Genomic DNA, 22,031 nt, shown 5'->3' on the forward strand with positions numbered 1-22,031 from the left:
CACCATCCTTTCCCTCTCACTATCGTCAGTGCTCGTCTTTTGCTGTTTCCCCACCTCTTTGCATCGCACAACAGGCATCTCTCAGTCCCATTTATTATTTTATTTTGGGGGGAAAGTGGAGTTTAGAACTTTGCTGTGATACTGTTAGAGCAATGAGACTAGAAGAAATTATCATGGTGAATTAGTCAAAAGAATTAAAAAATGGAATGAATGCCTTTTGTGAAGAATAATAATAATAATACAAATTGTATGCACTAAATTGCAGAGATGGGTTGATGATGCATAGATTTATTCTGTGATACTGTGATATTTGGAGTCAGGAAGGAATTTTTTCCTAAAATAGGTCTTCAATCTTATTGAAGAAAGGAGGGGTTATCTTCCACTGAATCAACATTGCAATAGAATAGGCTGAATTATATGGACTTTTTTCAGGTTTACAGACTATATTACTATGTTTGTTATTGTTAAAGGGAAGGTACCGCGTTTGTAGATCATTAATTAATCAATGTAATGTAGCATAACATGCTGTTATAACCCAGATTTGAATGCATGTAAAACAGATTTCGTGTGATATATGAGTAGAAAGATTGCACTGGGGGCTGACATCTTGGTTTTGCAGCAGTAGCACGTCACTATCAGTGTCAGATTACGGCACCCCATGGACATAGGAGATAATAGACCGGCTAGGACCCTATCTGTAACATTGCAGCAGCATTAGCAGTGAGCTGGGCACGCCTCTGTGGGTTGCACAACTCACTGCTGTAGGTGTGACTAGCTGCCATTTTATTATAGTCCAGTGCTATTTGTTGAGCTCCACTTACTCTCTATCGCAGGACAGAAGTACTGACTGCTCCTCTGTACTCCAGGCACTGCAGGTTCTGGGTAGTCATCCTCTGCCCTCACACGCTGCCCTGTGTGCTTCTCCTGCTCTGTCTCCGCCTCCCCACTTGCACACAGTCCCAGTGATCTCCGGTAAACTGCACTCTCCCCCTGTGTCGCTCTCCCTCCCTGTGCGGTGTGGGGGGGTCTCTGTGCGGCGTGGGGGGGGTCTCTGTGCGGCGTGGGGGGGGGCTCTGCGGCGTGGGGGGGGTCTCTATGCGTGTGTGCAAGCATCGTCCGATGGGACTACAAGTCCCATTGGACGATGCCTGCTACAATGTGTGATTGACACATTAGCCAATGATGGGACAGTAATAGTCCCATCATCCGGCTAATGTGTTGAATGAAAAAAAAAAATTCTCCATACATACTCCATATATACTCCATACATACGTGCTACATACATGCGTGCTACATACATGCTACATACATGCATGCTACATACATACATACATGCTACATGCATGCTACATGCATGCTACATGCATGCATGCTACATACATGCTACATACATGCATGCTACATGCATGCTACATGCATGCTTCGGAGTCCCAGACAGCTCCTAATGCTGCTCCATGCACACCAGATGTCTTCACTCTTCTTGGGTCCAGATGCTGCTGTGTTCTGCTCCTCTGTAAACTAGCTGTCACTGATGCAGTAACTGCTGGTGATAGCAGGTCACAGGGCAGTCACACACAAAATGGTGCTGCCCTGTGATGCTGCTCTTCATTCTTACTGTTGGGGCAGTAACTGCTGACATCACCATTTCCCTCCCTTTTTGGGTGGTCTAATATCCCTGGGGTAGAGCTGCTAAATCTTACTATAGCTGCTTGAGGTCTAAAACAGAAAATGCTCCCCCTAGTGGTAAATATGTATATTTGTAGAAAAATATATATTTTTCATATAGAAATGTTTGCAAACAGTGTAAACATTGCATTAATACATTTTAATTACTATTTTAAGCTTAATTTCACAAAAAAAAACAAAATACAAGAAAACTGGTGGCACCTTCCCTTTAATGGTGATTTTATTCATTGCATAGGTGACTCACTGGTAATATGACCCATATTTATTGATCAATATTAGGACATTATCCATATTATTTATGAATCATTCAATTTAGAATTAAAAGTAAATGGAAGAACTTATGGAAAATCTAAGCATAAGTTATAAGAAAGAATTCTAAACGTTACTCACCCCGCAGTCATTTGCTCCATCACCACACATTCCAGCATAATAACTAAAGAAAATACATTGGATATGAAATTATTTCATATTTGTGTAATGTACTGTAATTTTTTGCTAAGTTTCTTCCATAAAATCTTAAACATACGAAGCATGGGTCCCCAACTTAAAGCTTGGAACCACATGTGGCAGGCAGGCTTATATTGTATGGCTTGTGGCTATCCACCAGCTTGGTGCATTAGTACCAGGATTAGCAAAAAATTATGAGGAGCAGATCTACAGATGGTGACTTTTGTGAGTAGCCCTGCACAGAAGGGCAGTTGTTGTGAATTCTGTTGTCGGGCTCCCTCCTGTGGTCATGAATGGTACTTCGGCTGGTTCTGTCCATGGACTTCCTCGGGTGGCTGTGGGTGTTTCTGAGTTTCCTTCCACAGGTGACGAGGTTAATTCGTTAGCTGGCTGCTCTATTTAACTCCACTTAGATCTTTGCTCCATGCCACCTGTCAATGTTCCAGTATTGGTCTAGTTCACTCCTGGATCGTTCTTGTGACCTGTCTTCCCAGCAGAAGCTAAGTGACTGCTTGTTTTTCTCTGGTTTGCTATTTTTCTGTCCAGCTTGCTATTTTGATTGTTCTTGCTTGCTGGAAGCTCTGGGACGCAGAGGGAGCGCCTCCGCACCGTGAGTCGGTGCGGAGGGTCTTTTTGCGCCCTCTGCGTGGTCTTTTTGTAGGTTTTTGTGCTGACCGCAAAGCTTCCTTTCCTATCCTCAGTCTGTTCAGTAAGTCGGGCCTCACTTTGATAAATCTATTTCATCTCTGTGTTTGTATTTTTATCTTTACTCACAGTCATTATATGTGGGGGGCTGCCTTTTCCTTTGGGGAATTTCTCTGAGGCAAGGTAGGCTTTATTTTTCTATCTTCAGGGCTAGCTAGTTCCTTAGGCTGTGCCGAGTTGCATAGGGAGCGTTAGGAGCAATCCACGGCTATTTCTAGTGTGGTTGATAGGATTAGGGATTGCGGTCAGCAGAGTTCCCACGTCCCAGAGCTCATCCTATATTATCAGTAACTATCAGGTCATTCCGTGTGCTCTTAACCACCAGGTCCATTATTGTCCTGACCACCAGGTCATAACAGTCAGTGTCATGACACAGCTGTCGGGTGTCCCGGGACCAGGGGCTCCTTCCCTTTCCCTAACACTTGGGGGCGCCCTAGCTCACCCTATTCCCCAGGATACTTCTGAAGGTGCAGATGCCAGAGCCTACACCCTTGCATGCTTTATCTCCTGAGCCAGCCCTCCTTCTGTTCTCTTTCTCCACCCAGGGAAGAGGGGCACTACTGTGTACCATAGTACACCAACCCGACAAACAAGGCAACACAAACAAGTGTTAATAGAAATCTCCAGGCATAGAAAATATTCACTCACATATAAGAGGAATGCATCAGTGCATGGAGGAAGGGGAATAAACCAAAATAGAAGGATAGGGAATTACCACAATTACAAAATAAGCAACAGTCACAGATAACTTCTCCAACACTCCTTCTCATATAAACACCTCTTCCTCCTGAAGCCTTGCAGCAAATGCTACCTCTGACAATGATTTGTATCTGAGCCCAGATTGTAAAGAGGAAAGAAGTAGCTAACTGAGCTCAGCTGCAAGCTCAGAGATTTCCAACATGGCCGATTAACCCCTGTTCTGCCAGAAGGAGTAAAAGCCATTAAAATGAAGGAGAAGTGCATCTTCTCTGCACAGGAGTAGGATTATTCAGTCACTGCCATCTTCTGGCTACACACTGTTGCGGTAACCCCAGGACAGACAGGACTGGATGCACATACAGTATACTGAAGAGAGATGATACCTCCAGTTAGAGGGCTGCTTGAAGCTAGATGCAATGGTGTGTTGAATGTGCTTAATGCAAGAATGCCAAAAGGGAGCTCAGTGCAAACCCCTGGTTGTAAGTATACTGCATACAAGTGAAGAGAAGAGACAAGGTTTTGGTGTGTTTCCTGTGGGGATTTTTTCGCTGTCATTATATTGAGACTGTAGGGCTCTTGGTCTCACAATGGCATAAGTGGGAGAAGGGGTCCTGCTTAATGTGACTTGCACTAACTATCGGAGCTGAATGTGGCTCGAGGTAAGAAATGCTGGGGACCACTGATGTACACATGTTCATTTACAGTATTATGGTATATTGATGTCTTTCAGTAAAGTGTCTCAACCATGTAGTAATTGTTTTGCCATTTGAATGTGCAGCATTCATGTCCTGAGCAAAGTCATGCCTTTTCTGAATCTGTGTTAAAAGGTAAATTGCTTAAACATACAACCTCACATTTATTTTGTTAATATTACTAAATAAGCTTACTCTATTTTTTGTAATTCTTCAATAAGACTAGATTTTTGTCCTGGACTCATTCTAGCAAAAATTGTGCCTTTGAGAAGGATCTGCAAAATAAATATGTGTGATACATAATCAGTAAATTATTGATGTAGCACAAAAAAGTTAGGCAAATTTTATATTTAAGCATTGCAATCATCGGGAGGACGTTTCTTGTGGATAGGCAAGAAATGCTATTTTCGGGACAACAGAATTAAACAGGTTGTCCACTACTATAACATTGATGACCTATCCTTGGGTTCCTTGGGATTGGTCATCAATAGCTGACCCGACTCCCCTCCCCCCCCCGATCAAGTGTTCCAGGCACCGGCGCTTGCCAGAAATGCTCAGTTACGGAGCAGCTTTGTCTACTGACATTGACCTTGGCTGAGTACTGCACATCTGCCCCCTGTTCAAATCGGACACCGACAGTTTTTATTTTACAGTTGTGGCTAAAAGTATTGACACCCCTGCAATTCTGTCAGATAATACTCAGTTTCTTCCTGAAAATGATTGCAAACACAAATTCTTTGTTATTATCTTCATTTAATTTGTCTTAAATGAAAAAACACAAAAAGAATTGTCCTAAAGCCAAATTGGATATAATTCCACACCAAACATAAAAAAGTGGGTGGACAAAAGTATTGGCACTGTTCAAAAAATCATTTGATGCTTCTCTAATTTGTGTATATACAGCACCTGTAACTTACCTGTGGCACCTAACAGGTGTTGGCAATAACTAAATCACACTTGCAGCCAGTTGACATGGATTAAAGTTGACTCAACCTCTGTCCTGTGTCCTTGTGTGTACCACATTGAGCATGGAGAAAAGAAAGAAGACCAAAGAACTGTTTGAGGACTTGAGAAACTAAATTGTGAGGAAGCATGAGCAATCTCAAGGCTGCAAGTCCATCTCCAAAGACCAGAATGTTCCTGTGTCTACCGTGCGCAGTGTCAACAAGAAGTTTAAAGCCCATGGCACTGTGGCTAACCTCCCTAGATGTGGACGGAAAAGAAAAATTGACAAGAGATTTCAATGCAAGATTGTGCGGATGTTAGATAAAAAACCTCGAATAACATCCAAACAAGTTCAAGCTGCCCTGCAGTCCGAGGGTACAACAGTGTCAACCCATACTATCCATCGGCGTCTGAAAGAAAAGGGACTGTATGGTAGGAGACCCAGGAAGACCCCACTTCTTACCCCGAGACATAAAAAAACCAGGCTGGAGTTTGCCAAAACTTACCTGAAAAAGCCTAAAACATTTTGGAAGACTGTCCTCTGGTCAGATGAGACAAAAGTAGAGCTTTTTGGGCAAAGGCATCAACATAGAGTTTACAGGAGAAAAAAGAGGCATTCAAAGAAAAGAACATGGTCCCTACAGTCAAACATGGCGGAGGTTCCCTGTTTTGGGGTTGCTTTGCTGCCTCTGGCACTGTACTGCTTGACCGTGTGCATGGCATTATGAAGTCTGAAGACTACCAACAAATTTTGCAGCATAATGGAAGGCCAAGTGTGAGAAAGCTTGGTCTCCCTCAGAGGTCATGGGTCTTCCAGCAGGACAATGACCCAAAACACACTTCAAAAAGCACTAGAAAATGGTTTTAGAGAAAGCACTGGAGACTTCTTAGGTGGCCAGCAATTAGTCCAGACCTGAATCCCATAGAACACCTGTGGAGAGATCTAAAAATGGCAGTTTGGAGAAGGCACCCTTCAAATATCAGCGACTTGGAGCAGTTTGCCAAGGAAGAATAGTCTAAAATTCCAGCAGAGCATTGTAAGAAACTCATTGATGGTTTCCGGAAGCGGTTGGTAGCAGTCATTTTGACTAAAGGTTGTGCAACCAAGTATTAGGCTGAGGTTGCCAATACTTTTGTCTGGCCCATTTTTGGAGTTTTGTGTGAAATGATAAATGTTTTGCTTTTTGCTTCATTCTCTTTTGTGTTTTTTTCATTTATTATCTCCATTTAATTTGTATTAATACCAAAGAATTTGTGATTGCAATCATTTTCAGGAAGAAACTGAGTATTATCTGACAGAATTGCAGGGGTGTCAATACTTTTGGCCACAGCTGTATATCTTTTTATTTTCCATGCTTTGTGTGGTACACACAGACACACAATGCAAACATTGAGTCATCTTCTCCCCTTTTTATCCAGTTTCAGGTGTGATTTTCATATTCCCTACACCTGTTACTCTCCAAAGGTGAGTTTAAACGAGCATCAGATGCTGGAAACAAAGTTGGTTACCTACAGTTCTGTAAAGATGCCAATAATTTTATCCAGCCAGTTTTGGGGATTTTGTATGAAATGATGTCTAATATCCATTTTCTTCTTTGTTTTTGTGTTTTTCCAATGCACACAAAGCAAATAAACATGTGTCCATCAAAACATTTGTAATTGCAATAATTTTCTGGGAGAAATACTTTTTAGAACAATTTCAAGGGAACCAACACTTTTGGCAATAACTGCAGCTGTGTAGTTGATATCCCCCTCTTTTCTCAATGATATCTATCATGATTCTGGTGTAATGTGATTTGATATGTGTCTTCTTTTTGATAACTGTGACTCATCTATTTTAATTGATTTAATTAAAGGTTGCATTTTAACTTATCATATTTTGCTGGATATATAGGGATAGAAAAAAATAAACCACAGTATGATTTTTTACTGCAGCACTTATGAACATAGAAAATGGGAGTGGTAGTCTTAATCTGTGAATAATACACAGATTCAAGTACAAGGGAGGTGCAGGACCCATAGAATCTGTATGACTCTGTTAATTGATTTATCTGTGAAATACTGCTTTTCAGCACATTCATTCTTGATGAACTGCAAAAATAGAGAAAAGTTAAACAACTCTCAGGCCTAATATTCCTACTGAAGAAAAATGCGGAAAACAAGTATTGACTGGCCCAGAAAGTATTATTCCTGACTTGTGAGGAAGACAAGACATAAGCTATATATATTTTTGCATTTCTTTTGCACCTTTTTATTTGTAAAGTTTTTAAAGTTGTTTTTTTTTGTTTAATTTACTTTTCTATTTATTTATTTTAAAGACCAGTTCAAAATCTTAACATTTCAGAAATTTAAAAGTAAGTGTCTAAGTCACAAAATGTGATAGTATAAAAGTCCAATATTTCACTCATAAATGCATCCAAAATACAGCAGCATGCTGCAAGCACTTGCTTTTGGGATGTGAGTATGCCTGCCTAGCTTTCCTTTTCATATCCTTTTTAGTAAAGGACTGCGGGTATTCTTTTTTCAACATTTTAATCTTTAAAAAAAGGAACCATCTTAATTTTTACGTATACACTGCTCAAAAAAAAGGGAACACTTAAACAACAAAATATAGCTTCAAGTACATCAAACTTCTGTGAAATCAAACTGTCCACTTAGGAAGCAACACTGTTTGACAATCAATTTCACATGCTGTTGTGCAAATGCAATAGACAACAGATGGAAGTTATTAGCAATTATCAAGACACACTCAATAAAGGAGTGGTTCTGCAGGTGGGGATCACAGACCACATATAAGTACCAATGCTTTCTGGCTGATGTTTTGGACACTTTTGAATGTTGGTTGTGCTTTCACACTCGTGGTAGCATGAGACGGACTCTACAACCCACACAAGTGGCTCAGGTAGTGCAGCTCATCCAGGATGACACATCAATGCAAGCTCTGGCCAGAAGGTTTGCTGTGTCTGTCAGCGCAATGTCCAGAGGCTGGAGGCGCTACCAGGAGACAGACCAGTACACCAGGAGATGTGGAGGGGGCTGTAGGAGGACAACAAGCCAGCAGCAGGATTGCAACCTCAGCCTTTGTTCAAGGAGGAACAGGAGGAGCACTGCCAGCGCCCTGCAAAATGACCTCCAGCAGGCCTCAAATGTGCATGTGTCTGCACAAACAGTTAGAAACCGACTCCATGAGGATGGTCTGAGTGCCCATCCACAGATGGGGTTTGTGCTCAAAGCCCAACACCGTGCAGGATGCTTGGCATTTGCCACAGAACACCAGGATTGGCAAATTCACCACTGACGCCCTGTGTTCTTCACAGATAAAAGCAGGTTCATACTGAGCACATGTGACAGATGTCACTGTTAGGAGTCGAATTCCCGCTGCTGCACAGGGGGAATCTCGAACCATGTCCGCTGCAGTCTCCCATTCTCCTCCAGCCACAGTGGAGCCTGCTCAGTGGGGACATCGGTCCCAGCATCTGGCTCAAGCTGATACTGTGCACTTGGCTACTGCTGCCTTTTCAGGATCTGCCTTTGTAGCAAGTGCTGATCAACAGCGAGCAGGCGTTTCAGGGACTAAGTCCTGCTTTTCCAATACTGAGCATGCCCAAGGGACCACCTCCCATTGGAGGTCGGAGGTCACACGCTCATGTGCTGTAGCAGTTCCTATTGGACCATTAGGAAGGTCCTTGAGAGCTACAGCTATAAAAGGTTTGCATGGCCGCACGGCCATGCGCTAGTATAAACTTGATAACGTGTGTGTGTGTAGATGAATGTCTGTTGATGGATGAAAGTTCGTTAATCATTCCCATTCCTAGTGATGATGATTCCTCGCGAATGGTGGAAGCTACCTAGCGCCCAACAGTGCCACCTGCACACTTAGCACACATTTCTGTGTCTATTCACAGTGCCCGCCTGTACGGCACCGTGCGCAATCAGTGCGCTTTCCTGACAGCCGGTCAGTGTAGGGTGGGAACTCCCGCTTGGACTCAGCATCTGACTCAGGGTGTCAACAGGCATGGGCTCAAAAGCCACCGAGGGTCAGAGCGAGTCTAATCACCAGTTTAGTGGAGGTGATTCATAGAGATCCCACTAGAGTCTCTCAGCTGCACCCTGTGACCGCTATCAAGGCGCATCGTATTTACAGCAACTCTGTGAAGCAACAAAGTTCACTTATATTCACACTGGGTGAGGTCTAACCCACGTGTGAGCAAGCGTCCATCTGCCATTACTCAGCTGCAGGTGTCATCTCTGCACGGTGGACCCCGCACTGTTAACGCATCTCATATTCTCTAATATTAGTATTTGGTGCGTTCCACCAGTCCTGACATTATACTAGTGCCAGGGTCTGGCTAATAATGGCGGATGAACAGCGACTGCAGCGGTACATCCAGCAGCTGGAGGGCAGGTTGATGACTCTTGAGCGTACAACCTCAGCTGTGAATGTTACCGCAGTAGCTGTTCAGGCTGCTAGCGTGGCTGCAGCAAGTTTGTCCACTGCCACCCTGTTCCGACCTTATCCCGCCTCCTGCTGCCAGATAAATACTCTGGTGATAGCAAGTCATGTAGGGGATTCATGAGCCAGTGCGCTATACACCTCGAGCTCCTGTCTGCATGTTTTCCCACAGAGCGGGCAAAGGTGGGATTCATTATTTCCTTTCTGTCGGACAGGGCCTTGGAGTGGGCTACGACGCTGTGGGAGCGTAACGATCATGTGGTGCAGAGTTCTCCACTGTTCCGGAGCACACTGAAACAGGTCTTTTTATGACCTCGGGTCACCCAATATACAGCGCTCCAACTGCTGGCATTGACCTAGGGCTCATCCATGGTCAGCCATTTTGCCATCCACTTTCGGACTTTAGCATCTGAGCTGGAGTGGCCGGATAAAGCCCTCATCCCTGTATTTTGGAGGTGGCTGGCTGACCGTGTGAAGGACCCTTTGGCCACCAGGGAGATTCCCGCCACACTGGAGAAGCTAATAGCTGTATCAAATCACATCGACCTTCATTTTAATGAGCAGAGGTTGGAGCGAGCCCAGTGTAGCCAGAGGTTTTGGCTGGCTCCCACCTTCACCAAACCTCTGGAATCTCCGGTCCGAGGCATGTGAGGCCATGGAAGTGTCATGAGAGGGATCTAAGTCCCGGACCGCTCGTGCACTCAAGTTCTGTCATGTTTGCCAGCAGTCAGGACATCTTGCCTTCAGATGTTCCCAGCAGTCGGGAAAACATCAGCGTCTAGTGGTTGTAGGAGGAGGTACCCTAGACACGGCGACATTTTCCTCCAAACTGTCCTTCAAGGAGACAATTACTATAGGCCCATCCACTCTTATAGTAGAGCTTTGTGTGGATTCTGGGTCAGAGGGCAATTTTATTTCATCTGCCTTTGCCCAGCGACACACAATACCCCTGGTGATGCTTGCCAAATCTGTGACTGTACGAGTGGTAAATGGGTCAACACTGCCCTCACAGATAACACACCAAACCATCCAATTTACATTATCCATGTCTCCATCTCATCAGGAGATTATCTCCCTGCTAGTCATTCCCGAGGGAATTGATGAAGTCCTGTTGGGATACCATGGCTACACTACCACTCTCCTCATATAGACATTTGACATTTGAGCTTCTGGCGAGGACGTACTGGTGGCTGCATATGGTCCAAGATGTCAGGGACTATATTCGGGCGTGTGTCTCCTGTGCCAAGAATCAGTCTCCTCGGCAATGGCCTGCTGGGTTACTTTACCCTCTGCCAGTGGCAGACAGGCCCTGGGAGATGGTCAGGATGGACTTCGTGGTAAGCTTACCAAAGTCTCGTAGCTGCACCGTTATCTAGGTAGTCATCAACCATTTTTCTAAAATGGTGCTCTTTGTGCCACTTCCACGGTTATCTTCTGCACAGGCCTTGGCGGCGCTGTTCATTAAATATGTTTTCCGCCTACATGGCATGCCAGACAAAATTGTCAGTGACCGGGGTCCCCAGTTTGCATCTCGCTTCTGGAGAGAGCTCTGTCATTTACTCAGCATTGAGCTGAATCTCTCTTCTGCATCCCACACCGAGACAAATGGGTTAGTAGAGAGGGCCAACCAGACTCTGGTCACATACCTGCGACATTTTGTCTCCGCCAGGCAGGATGACTGGTCATCGTTGCTACCATGGGTGGAGTTTGCATTGAACAACGCCATAGCCGACTCCACCAGGCAGACCCCATTCCTCCTTAACTACTGCCAGCATCCATGTGTCCCTATGCCCATGCCATCCATCGATTCTAGGGTCTCAGACTGGGTAGTGGAGGCACGTGACATTTGGGACCACACACAGGATGCTATCTGGGCCTCCAAGGAGAGAATGAGGGTCTCTGCCGATGCACATCGGCACCCTGCTCCAACCTTTGCTCCTGGCGACTTAGTGTGGCTGTCAGCCCGTAACATCAGGCTGTGACTTGAGTCCACTAAGTTTGAGCCTCGCTACGTAGGCCCCTTCAAGATCCTGGAACAAGTCAATCCTGTGGTCTATCGGTTGGCCCTTCCTCAATGTCTAGGCATCACCGACACCTTGCATGTGTCCCTCCTAAAATCCTCGTTCACATGTCCCGGTTTTCCGAATCATCTGCCGGGACATCAGGCTCGTCCATGGACAATTACGAGGTGAATGCTATTATGGGGTGTAAGGTGGTACGTGTGCAAAAAATTCTATCTGGTGGATTGGAAGGGTCATGGCCCAGAGGACAGGACCTGGGAGCACATTTGGGCTCTGCTGCTCATTGCAGCCTTTGAGCGTAGCAAGGCTAAGGGAGGGGGGCCATAGGAGGGGGGTAATATGTTAGGAGTCGTGTTACCACCGCTGCACAGGGGGAATCTCAAGCCATGTCCGCCGCGGTCTCTCATTCTCCTCCAGCCGCAATGGAGCCTGCTCAATGGAGATGTCGGTCCCAGCGTCTGGCTCAAGCTGATATTGTGCGCTTGATTACTGCTGCCTTTCCAGGCTCTGCCTTTGTGGCTATTTCTGATCAGCAGCGAGCAGGCATTTCAGGGACTAAGTCCTGCTTTTCCCATACTGAGCTTGCCCACGGGACCACCTTCCATTGGAGGTTGGGGGTCACATGCTCAGGTCCTGTAGCAGTTCCTATTGGACCATTAGGAAGGTCCTTGAGAGCTAAAGCTATAAAAAAGGTTTGCATGGCCACATGGCTATGCGCTAGTATAAACTTAATAATGTGTGTGTAGATGAATGTCTGTCGATGGATGAAAGCTCCTTAATCATTCCCATTCCTAGTGATGATGACTGCTCGTGAATGATGGAAGCTACCTAGCGCTCAACAGTGTCACCTGCACACTTAGCACACATTTCTGTGTCTATTCACAGTGCCTGCCTGTATGGCACCGTGCGCAATCAGTGCGCTTTCCTGACAGCCAGTCATGTAGGGTGGGAACTCCCGCTTGGACTCAGGGCGTCTTCAGGCGTTGGCTCAAAAGCCACCGAGGGTCAGAGCGAGTCCAATCACCAGTTTAGTGGGCGTGATTCATACGGATCCCACTAGAGCAGTGTTCCCCAAGTCCGGTCCTCAAGAGCCACCATCAGGTCATGTTTTCAGGATTTCCTTAGTAATGCACAGGTCATTGAATGCTTGCCTGTCCAGGTGATGCAATTATCACCTGTGCAATACTAAGGAAATCCTGAAAACATGACCTGTTGGTGGCTCTTGAGGACCGGACTTGGGGAACACTACACTAGAGTCTTTCAGCTGCACCCTGTGACTGTTAACAGGGTGCAGCGTATTTACGGCAACTCTGTGAAGCAACAGAGTTTGCTTAGTTTCACACTGGGTGAGGTCTAACCCATGTGTGAGCAAGCGTCCATCCGCCATTACTCATCTGCAGGTGCATCTCTGTATGGTGGACCCCGGACGGCAAACGCACCTCATATTCTCTAATATTATTATTTGGTGCGTTCCACCAGTCCTAACAGTGACAGAGTCTGGAGATGCCGTTAAGATCGATCTGCTGCCTGCAACATCCTTCAGCAAGACCGGTTTGGCAATGTGTCAGTAATGGTGTGGGATGGCATTTCGTTGGAGGGCCGCACAGCTCTCCATATGCTCAACAGGGGTAGCCTGAATGCCATTAGGTACTGAGATGAGATTCTCAGACTACATGTGAGACCATATACTGGTGCGGTTGGCCCTGGGCTCCGCCTAATGCAGGACAATGCCATACTTCATGTGGCTGGAGTGTATCAGCAGTTCCTGCAAGATGAAGGCATTGAAGCTATGGACTGGCCTGCCCGTTCCCCAGACCTGAATCTGATTGAACACATCTGGGACATAATGTCTCACACCATCCATTAATGTCACATTGCACCACAGACTGTCCAGGAGTTGGCGGATGCTTTAGTCCAGGTGTGGGAGGAGATCCCTCAGGAGACCATCTGCCGCCACATCAGAAGCATGCCCAAGCATTGTAGGGAGGTCATGCAGGCACATGGAGGCAACATACACACACAACTGAACATTGTTTCCTTGTCTTGAGGCATTTCCACTGAAGTTGGATCAGCCTGCAATTTGATTTTCCACTTTGATTTTGAGTATCATTCCAAATCCAAACCTCCATTGTTGTGAGTTCTGTTTTTGGGCTCCCTCTGGTGGTTACTGATGGTACTGGGTGACTTGTCTTTCCTGGGTCTCTGGGTTCCACCTGTTCCATCAGGATATGGGAGTTTCCTATTTAACCTGGCTTTGCTGGCATTTCCTCGCCGGTTATCAATGTATCCAGTGTGTCTTGTTACCTCTGCTCCCTGCTCCTAGAACCTTCTGGTCAAGCTAAGTTTGGATTTTCCTGTTTTGGTGTTTTGCTTTATTTGTTTTTTTAGTCCAGCCTGCAGATATGTGATTCTTTGCTGCTGGTTGCTCTAGTGGGCTGAAATTGCTCCTCATGTACCATGAGTTGGCACATGAGTTCAAGTAATTTCAGGATGGTTTTTTGAAGGGTTTTTCGCTGACCGCGCAGTTCACTTTTGTATCCTCTGCTATCTAGCTTTAGCGGGCCTCATTTTGCTGAAACTGTTTTCATACTGCGTATGTGCTTTCCTCTCATTTCACCGTCATTATATGTGGGGGGCTGCTATTTCTGTGGGGTATTTCTCTGGAGGCAAGAGAGGTCTGTGTTTCTTCTAATAGGGGAAGTTAGATCTTCGGCTGGAGCGAGACGTCTAGGATCATCGTAGGCACGTTCCCCAGCTACTTTTATTTGTGTGTTAGGTTCAGGGTCGCGGTCAGCTCAGGTTCCATCGCCCTAGAGCTTGTTTGTATCTGTGCTTGTCCTTTAGTGATCCCCTGCCATTGGGATCATGACAGTATAACCGGCCCACAAAGTGTTAATTGTATTGGCTGAAGTAGGAGGATAAGTAGTCTGAGGAAGTGTTTTTTTTTTGTTTTTTTTTCTCTTTCCCTCAGAGTTTGCTGCCTAGCCTTATTGCAGCCTGGCTACTTCCTCCTCCTCTTAATCTTTGAATGGCTCTGATCCCAGCTGTTTATCATGGACGTCCAGAGTTTGGCTTCCAGCCTGAATAATCTTGCCGCTAAGGTTCAAAATATACAGGATTTTGTTGTACATGCTCCTATGTCTGAACCTAGAATTCCTGTCCCAGAGTTTTTTTCTGGAGATAGATCTCGTTTTCTGAATTTTAGGAACAATTGCAAGTTGTTTCTTTCTTTGAAATCTCGCTCCTCTGGAGACCCTGCTCAGCAAGTCAAGATTATTATATCTTTCCTGCGGGGTGACCCTCAGGATTGGGCATTTGCATTGGCACCAGGGGACCCTGCGTTGCTTAATGCGGATGCGTTTTTTCTGGCATTGGGTTTGCTCTATGAGGAACCTAATCAAGAGATTCAGGCTGAAAAAGCTTTGTTGGCCCTCTCTCAGGGGCAAGATGAAGCAGAAATTTATTGTCAAAAATTTCGGAAGTGGTCGGTGCTTACTCAGTGGAATGAGTGCGCCCTGGCTGCAAAGTTCAGAGATGGCCTTTCTGAGGCCATTAAAGATGTTATGGTGGGGTTCCCTGCGCCTACTGGTCTGAATGAGTCTATGACTATGGCTATTCAGATTGATCGGCGTTTACGGGAGCGCAAACCTGTGCATCATTTGGCGGTGTCGTCTGAACCGTCACCTGAGATAATGCAATGTGATAGAATTCAGTCCAGAAGTGAACGGCAAAATTATAGGCGGAAAAAAAGGTTGTGCTTTTATTGTGGTGATTCTGCTCATGTTATATCAGCATGCTCTAAACGCACAAAAAAGGTTGATAAGTCTGTTGCCATTAGTACTTTACAGTCTAAGTTCATTTTGTCTGTGACTCTGATTTGTTCATTATCATCCATTTCCGTCGATGCCTATGTGGATTCAGGGCTGCCCTGAGTCTTATGGATTGGTCATTTGCCAATCGCTGTGGGTTTAGTCTGGAGCCTCTGGAAGTCCCTATTCCTTTGAAGGGAATTGACTCTACACCTTTGGCTATGAATAAACCTCAGTACTGGACACAAGTGACCATGCGTATGACTCCTGTTCATCAGGAGGTGATTCGCTTCCTGGTACTGTATAATTTGCATGATGTCCTAGTGCTTGGTCTGCCATGGTTACAAACTCATAATCCAGTCCTTGACTGGAAATCGATGTCTGTGTTAAGCTGGGGTTGTCAGGGGGTTCATGATGATGCAACTCCGATTTCTATCGCTTCATCTACTCCTTCTGAGATTCCTGTGTTTTTGTCTGACTATCGGGATGTTTTTGAGGAGCCTAAGCTCAGTTCGCTTCCTCCTCACAGGGATTGCGATTGTGCTATAAATTTAATTCCAGGCAGTAAATTTCCTAAAGGTCGTTTGTTCAATCTGTCAGTGCCAGAGCATACTGCTATGCGGGATTATGTTAAGGAGTCCTTGGAAAAGGGACATATCCGTCCATCTTTGTCCCCTTTGGGAGCAGGTTTTTTTTTCGTGGCCAAAAAAGATGGTTCCTTGAGGCCTTGTATAGATTATCGTCTTTTGAATAAGATTACCGTAAAATATCAGTATCCTTTGCCATTGTTGACTGATTTGTTTGCTCGCATTAAGGGGGCTAAATGGTTCACTAAGATTGATCTTCGGGGTGCGTATAATCTTATACGAATAAAGCAAGGTGATGAGTGGAAAACCGTATTTAATACGCCTGAGGGCCATTTTGAGTATTTGGTAATGCCTTTCGGACTTTCTAATGCTCCTTCAGTCTTCCAGTCCTTTATGCACAATATTTTCCGTGAATATCTGGATAAATTTATGATTGTGTATTTGGATGATATTTTGGTTTTTTCTGATGACTGGGAGTCTCATGTTCAGCAGGTCAGGAAGGTGTTTCAGGCCCTGCGGGCCAATTCCTTGTTTGTAAAAGGCTCAAAGTGTCTCTTTGGAGTCCAGAAGATTTCTTTCTTGGGGTATATTTTTTCCCCTTCTACTATTGAGATGGATCCCGTCAAGGTTCAGGCTATTTGTGACTGGACGCAGCCTACATCTCTTAAGAGTCTACAGAAGTTCTTGGGCTTTGCTAATTTCTATCGTCGTTTTATAACTAATTTTTCTAGTGTTGTTAAGCCTTTGACGGATTTGACTAAGAAGGGTGCTGATGTTGCTAATTGGTCTCCTGCGGCTGTGGAGGCCTTTCAGGAACTTAAGCGCCGGTTTTCTTCTGCTCCTGTGTTGCGTCAGCCAGATGTTTCGCTCCCTTTTCAGGTTGAGGTTGATGCTTCCGAGATTGGAGCGGGGGCGGTTTTGTCACAGAGAAGCTCCGATGGCTCAGTGATGAAGCCATGCGCGTTTTTTTCTAGAAAGTTTTCGCCGGCTGAGCGGAATTATGATGTTGGTAATCGGGAACTTTTGGCCATGAAGTGGGCATTTGAGGAGTGGCGTCATTGGCTAGAGGGTGCTAGACATCGTGTGGTGGTCTTGACTGATCACAAAAATTTGATTTACCTTGAGTCTGCCAGGCGTCTGAATCCTAGACAGGCTCGTTGGTCACTGTTTTTCTCTCGTTTCAATTTTGTGGTTTCATACCTGCCAGGTTCAAAGAATGTGAAGGCGGATGCTCTTTCTAGGAGTTTTGTGCCTGACTCCCTTGGAAATTCTGAGCCCTCTGGTATCCTTAGGGATGGGGTGATTTTGTCTGCTGTCTCCCCAGACTTGCGACGTGCTTTGCAGGAGTTTCAGGCGGGTAAACCTGATCGTTGTCCGCCTGAGAGACTGTTTGTTCCGGATAATTGGACCAGTAGAGTCATCTCCGAGGTCCATTCTTCTGCGTTGGCAGGTCATCCGGGAATATTTGGTACTAGAGACTTGGTGGCCAGGTCTTTTTGGTGGCCTTCCTTGTCGAGGGATGTGCGTTCTTTTGTGCAGTCTTGTGAGGTTTGTGCTCGGGCTAAGCCTTGCTGTTCTCAGGCCAGTGGATTGTTGTCTCCTTTGCCTATCCCGAAGAGGCCTTGGACGCACATTTCCATGGACTTTATTTCGGATCTCCCTGTCTCTCAAAAAATGTCCGTCATCTGGGTTGTGTGTGATCGCTTTTCTAAAATGGTTCATCTGGTACCCTTGCCTAAGTTACCTTCCTCCTCTGAGTTGGTCCCTCTGTTTTTTCAGAATGTGGTTCGTTTGCATGGGATTCCTGAGAACATCGTTTCTGACAGGGGATCCCAGTTTGTGTCTAGATTTTGGCGGACGTTCTGTGCTAAGATGGGCATTGATTTGTCCTTTTCGTCTGCATTCCATCCTCAGACGAATGGCCAGACTGAACGAACTAATCAGACCTTGGAAACTTATTTAAGGTGTTTTGTTTCTGCTGATCAGGATGACTGGGTTACCTTTTTGCCGCTGGCCGAGTTTGCCCTTAATAATCGGGCTAGTTCTGCTACCTTGGTTTCTCCTTTCTTTTGTAATTCGGGGTTTCATCCTCGTTTTTCCTCTGGTCAGGTGGAACCTTCTGATTGTCCTGGAGTGGACATGGTGATGGATAGGTTGCATCGGATTTGGAGTCATGTGGTGGACAATTTGAAGTTGTCCCAGGAGAAGGCTCAGCAGTTTGCTAATCGCCGTCGCCGCGTGGGTCCTCGACTTCTTGTTGGGGACTTGGTGTGGTTGTCTTCTCGTTTTGTTCCTATGAAGGTCTCTTCTCCTAAGTTCAAGCCTCGGTTCATCGGTCCCTATAGGATCTGGGAAATTCTTAACCCTGTGTCGTTTCATTTGGATCTCCCGGCATCGTTTGCTATTCATAATGTGTTCCATCGGTCGTTGTTGCGGAAGTATGAGGTACCTGTTGTTCCTTCGCTTGAGCCTCCTGCTCCAGTGCTGGTGGAGGGAGAATTGGAGTATGTTGTGGAGAAGATCTTGGATTCTCGTGTTTCCAGATGGAAACTCCAGTATTTGGTCAAGTGGAAGGGTTATGGTCAGGAGGATAATTCTTGGGTGGTTGCCTCGGATGTTCATGCTGATGATTTGGTTCGCGCTTTTCATAGGGCTCATCCTGGTCGCCCTGGTGGTTCTCGTGAGGGTTCGGTAACCCCTCCTCAAGGGGGGGTACTGTTGTGAGTTCTGTTTTTGGGCTCCCTCTGGTGGTTACTGATGGTACTGGGTGACTTGTCTTTCCTGGGTCTCTGGGTTCCACCTGTTCCATCAGGATATGGGAGTTTCCTATTTAACCTGGCTTTGCTGGCATTTCCTCGCCGGTTATCAATGTATCCAGTGTGTCTTGTTACCTCTGCTCCCTGCTCCTAGAACCTTCTGGTCAAGCTAAGTTTGGATTTTCCTGTTTTGGTGTTTTGCTTTATTTGGTTTTTTAGTCCAGCCTGCAGATATGTGATTCTTTGCTGCTGGTTGCTCTAGTGGGCTGAAATTGCTCCTCATGTACCATGAGTTGGCACATGAGTTCAAGTAATTTCAGGAAGGTTTTTTGAAGGGTTTTTCGCTGACCGCGCAGTTCACTTTTGTATCCTCTGCTATCTAGCTTTAGCGGGCCTCATTTTGCTGAAACTGTTTTCATACTGCGTATGTGCTTTCCTCTCATTTCACCGTCATTATATGTGAGGGGCTGCTATTTCTGTGGGGTATTTCTCTGGAGGCAAGAGAGGTCTGTGTTTCTTCTAATAGGGGAAGTTAGATCTTCGGCTGGAGCGAGACGTCTAGGATCATCGTAGGCACGTTCCCCGGCTACTTTTATTTGTGTGTTAGGTTCAGGGTCGCGGTCAGCTCAGGTTCCATCGCCCTAGAGCTTGTTTGTATCTGTGCTTGTCCTTTAGTGATCCCCTGCCATCGGGATCATGACACTCCATGGGATATTCATTTTGATTTACATTGATCATTTTTATGTTTTATTGTTCTCAACACATTCCACTATGTAATGAATAAAGATTTGCAAAATAAATATTTCATTCAGTGATATCTAGGATGTGGATTTTAGTGATCCCTTTATTTTTTTGAGCAGTGTATATTCTACTAGTCCAATTTTGCAAGTATATGCAGTTCAACAGTACTGGTTGACTTTTGCCGCATATCACTTACTGTTTGTGTATGTAACAATTTAGGCTTTCTGGGTTAATTTTTTTCAAGAGAGTAGAAAATCTAATATAAACAACAATATACTGCATATATTGCTGGTGCTGTGAGTTGTGACTGTAGGGGCAATGAAGGGCTAATCTCTTGATGGGAATCAGACAGCAGGGCGAGCAGCTCTGGCTATTTTCTATGAAGAGGTAACTTAAAGCCAAATCAGGGAAGATTCTGTGATGGACAAGACCTGGACACAAGATAGGGGAACTACCATTATACAGCAGTGAGTTATGTCCTCCTCTTGAATACATTTGTGGCTTTTACTTTAAAAAATGCATTAAAAAGCTGAATGTGTAAATACAGCCTAAGCTATTATTTCTATATTGAGAACTGTGCAAGTGATGCAAATGTTGTTATACTCACTTTAGGAAGTAATTCATAGAAATGATTTACAATAACTTGATATGATTGTCCAGTCATAGCTAAATTAAAACTTGTTTTTGAGTCACAGATGCTGATACATGAGTCCTAGATATTGAAATAAAAAACAAAAAAAAACAAATATTAATTATCAACTTGACAGCAAAATCTTTTGAAATTTTAATTTACTGACTTTGCTGAAGTCTTCCCCAAATATTTGATTTGCAGCAGAGCAATTCACCTAGAAATGCAAGTATCCAATCACCTGGGGAAGATACGAATAACACTTAGGTCCTTTAGCCCCTATGTCCAATCCCTTAGTAATGTCAAAGTGACTGCAACATACAAGTGATACACACAAAATTAGAATATCATCAAAAAGCTAATTTATTTAGTTATTTATTTATTACAAATAGGGTGATCTATTTCAAGTGTTTATTTATGTTAATGTTGATTATTATGGCTTACAGACAATGAAAACCCAAAAGTCATTATCTCAGTGCATTAGAATACTTTATAACACCAGCTTGAAAAATTATTTTAAAATCTGAAATGTTGGCCTACTGAAATGTATGTTCAGAATATGCACTCAATACTTGGTTGAGGCTTCTTTTACATCAAATACTGCATCAACCAAAATTTTTGAATGATCTTTTCTTAACAATCCTTTCAAGGCTGCAGATATCCAGGTTGCTTGTGCATCTTTTTCTACCACACTTTTTCCTTCCACTCAACCTTCCATTAATATGCTTGGATACAGCACTCTGTGAACAGCCAGCTTCTTTAGCAATGACATTTTGGGGCTTACTCTCCTTGAGAAGTGTGTCAATGACTGCCTTCTGGACATCTGTCAAATAAGTAGTCTTCCCCATGTTTGTGTAGCCTACTGAAACAGGCTAAGGGACCTTTTTAAATGCTTAGAAAGCCTTTGCAGGTGTTTTTTGGTAATTATTCTTATTTACTGAGATAATTACTTTTGGGTTTTCATTGCCTGTAAGCCATAATCATCAACATTAACATAAATAAACACTTTCTGGTAAAAGGGGAGGAAAGGAAAAAAAGCGCACCGATCCAAATGTATAATAAGGTCGTACACTCACCTTTAATAAATCTTGATATCTTGCATATAGGCCACTTGGGACCATTAGGTGTTCAAAGGTGGATTTCTTCTGTGGTCGGTATGCTGCAAATCCCTGGTAGCTGGTACGTCACTCAGACCAAGTAACCATAGGAGTGTTATCCAATAAACTTTATACCAGGCTATTTGCACTCCCGTTGGTGTAGGATTGTCAATATACCTGAGGAAGACATTTAATACAGTCGATACACGTTGTATGTACTTTTTCTTGAGAAATAATAAAAACCTTTTTTGGACAATAAGAAGCCTTGGATTCTACACCCACAGGAGCGCAAATAGCCTGGTATAAAGTTTATTGGATAAATAAACACTTGAAATAGATCACTCTGTAATGACTCTATATAATATATGAGATTCACTTTTGGTATTGAAGAACTGAGATAAATTAACTTTTTGATGATATTCTAATTTTGTGGGAAGCACCTGTATTTGCCTATGGGTAAATGGAGGGTAAGCATTCTTTACTGCTCTGCTATCACTAACACAACCTGCACAGCTCCGTCTAAGTTGATGGCATAAGCCGCTCATTGCCGCTGAGCTCACCTATTAGCTGCAGCACTGTCAACCTGATGTCAGTAGTGCAGATAATAACAGTTACGTTTAGATCACCCCAATTCAAAATAAAACAATTAAATTAAAAAAACACATATCAATATATAAAAATAATTATTCCAATCAGTAAATGGTGTAATGCAAAAAAAAATCAAATTCCAGTGTTCAGTTTTTTTTGTCGCCACAATATTGCATT

General features: G+C 44.3%; 1 protein-coding gene across 1 annotated transcript in view; it reads right to left on the bottom strand.

Moving 5' to 3' along the window:
* Positions 1 to 22,031, bottom strand: part of LOC138638125 (probable cation-transporting ATPase 13A4) — a 234,021-nt gene that overhangs the window by 40,901 nt on the left and 171,089 nt on the right. Inside the window, exons 20-22 of the mRNA XM_069727154.1 lie at positions 20,149 to 20,253; positions 4,425 to 4,504; positions 2,077 to 2,119 (exon numbers count right to left, since the gene is read on the bottom strand). Coding sequence (XP_069583255.1) covers positions 2,077 to 2,119; positions 4,425 to 4,504; positions 20,149 to 20,253 — 228 coding nt within the window. The remainder of the gene's footprint in view (positions 1 to 2,076; positions 2,120 to 4,424; positions 4,505 to 20,148; positions 20,254 to 22,031) is intronic.

The sequence above is a fragment of the Ranitomeya imitator genome, chromosome 5 (genome assembly GCF_032444005.1).
Source record: "Ranitomeya imitator isolate aRanImi1 chromosome 5, aRanImi1.pri, whole genome shotgun sequence".
Classification (NCBI taxonomy): domain Eukaryota; kingdom Metazoa; phylum Chordata; class Amphibia; order Anura; family Dendrobatidae; genus Ranitomeya; species Ranitomeya imitator.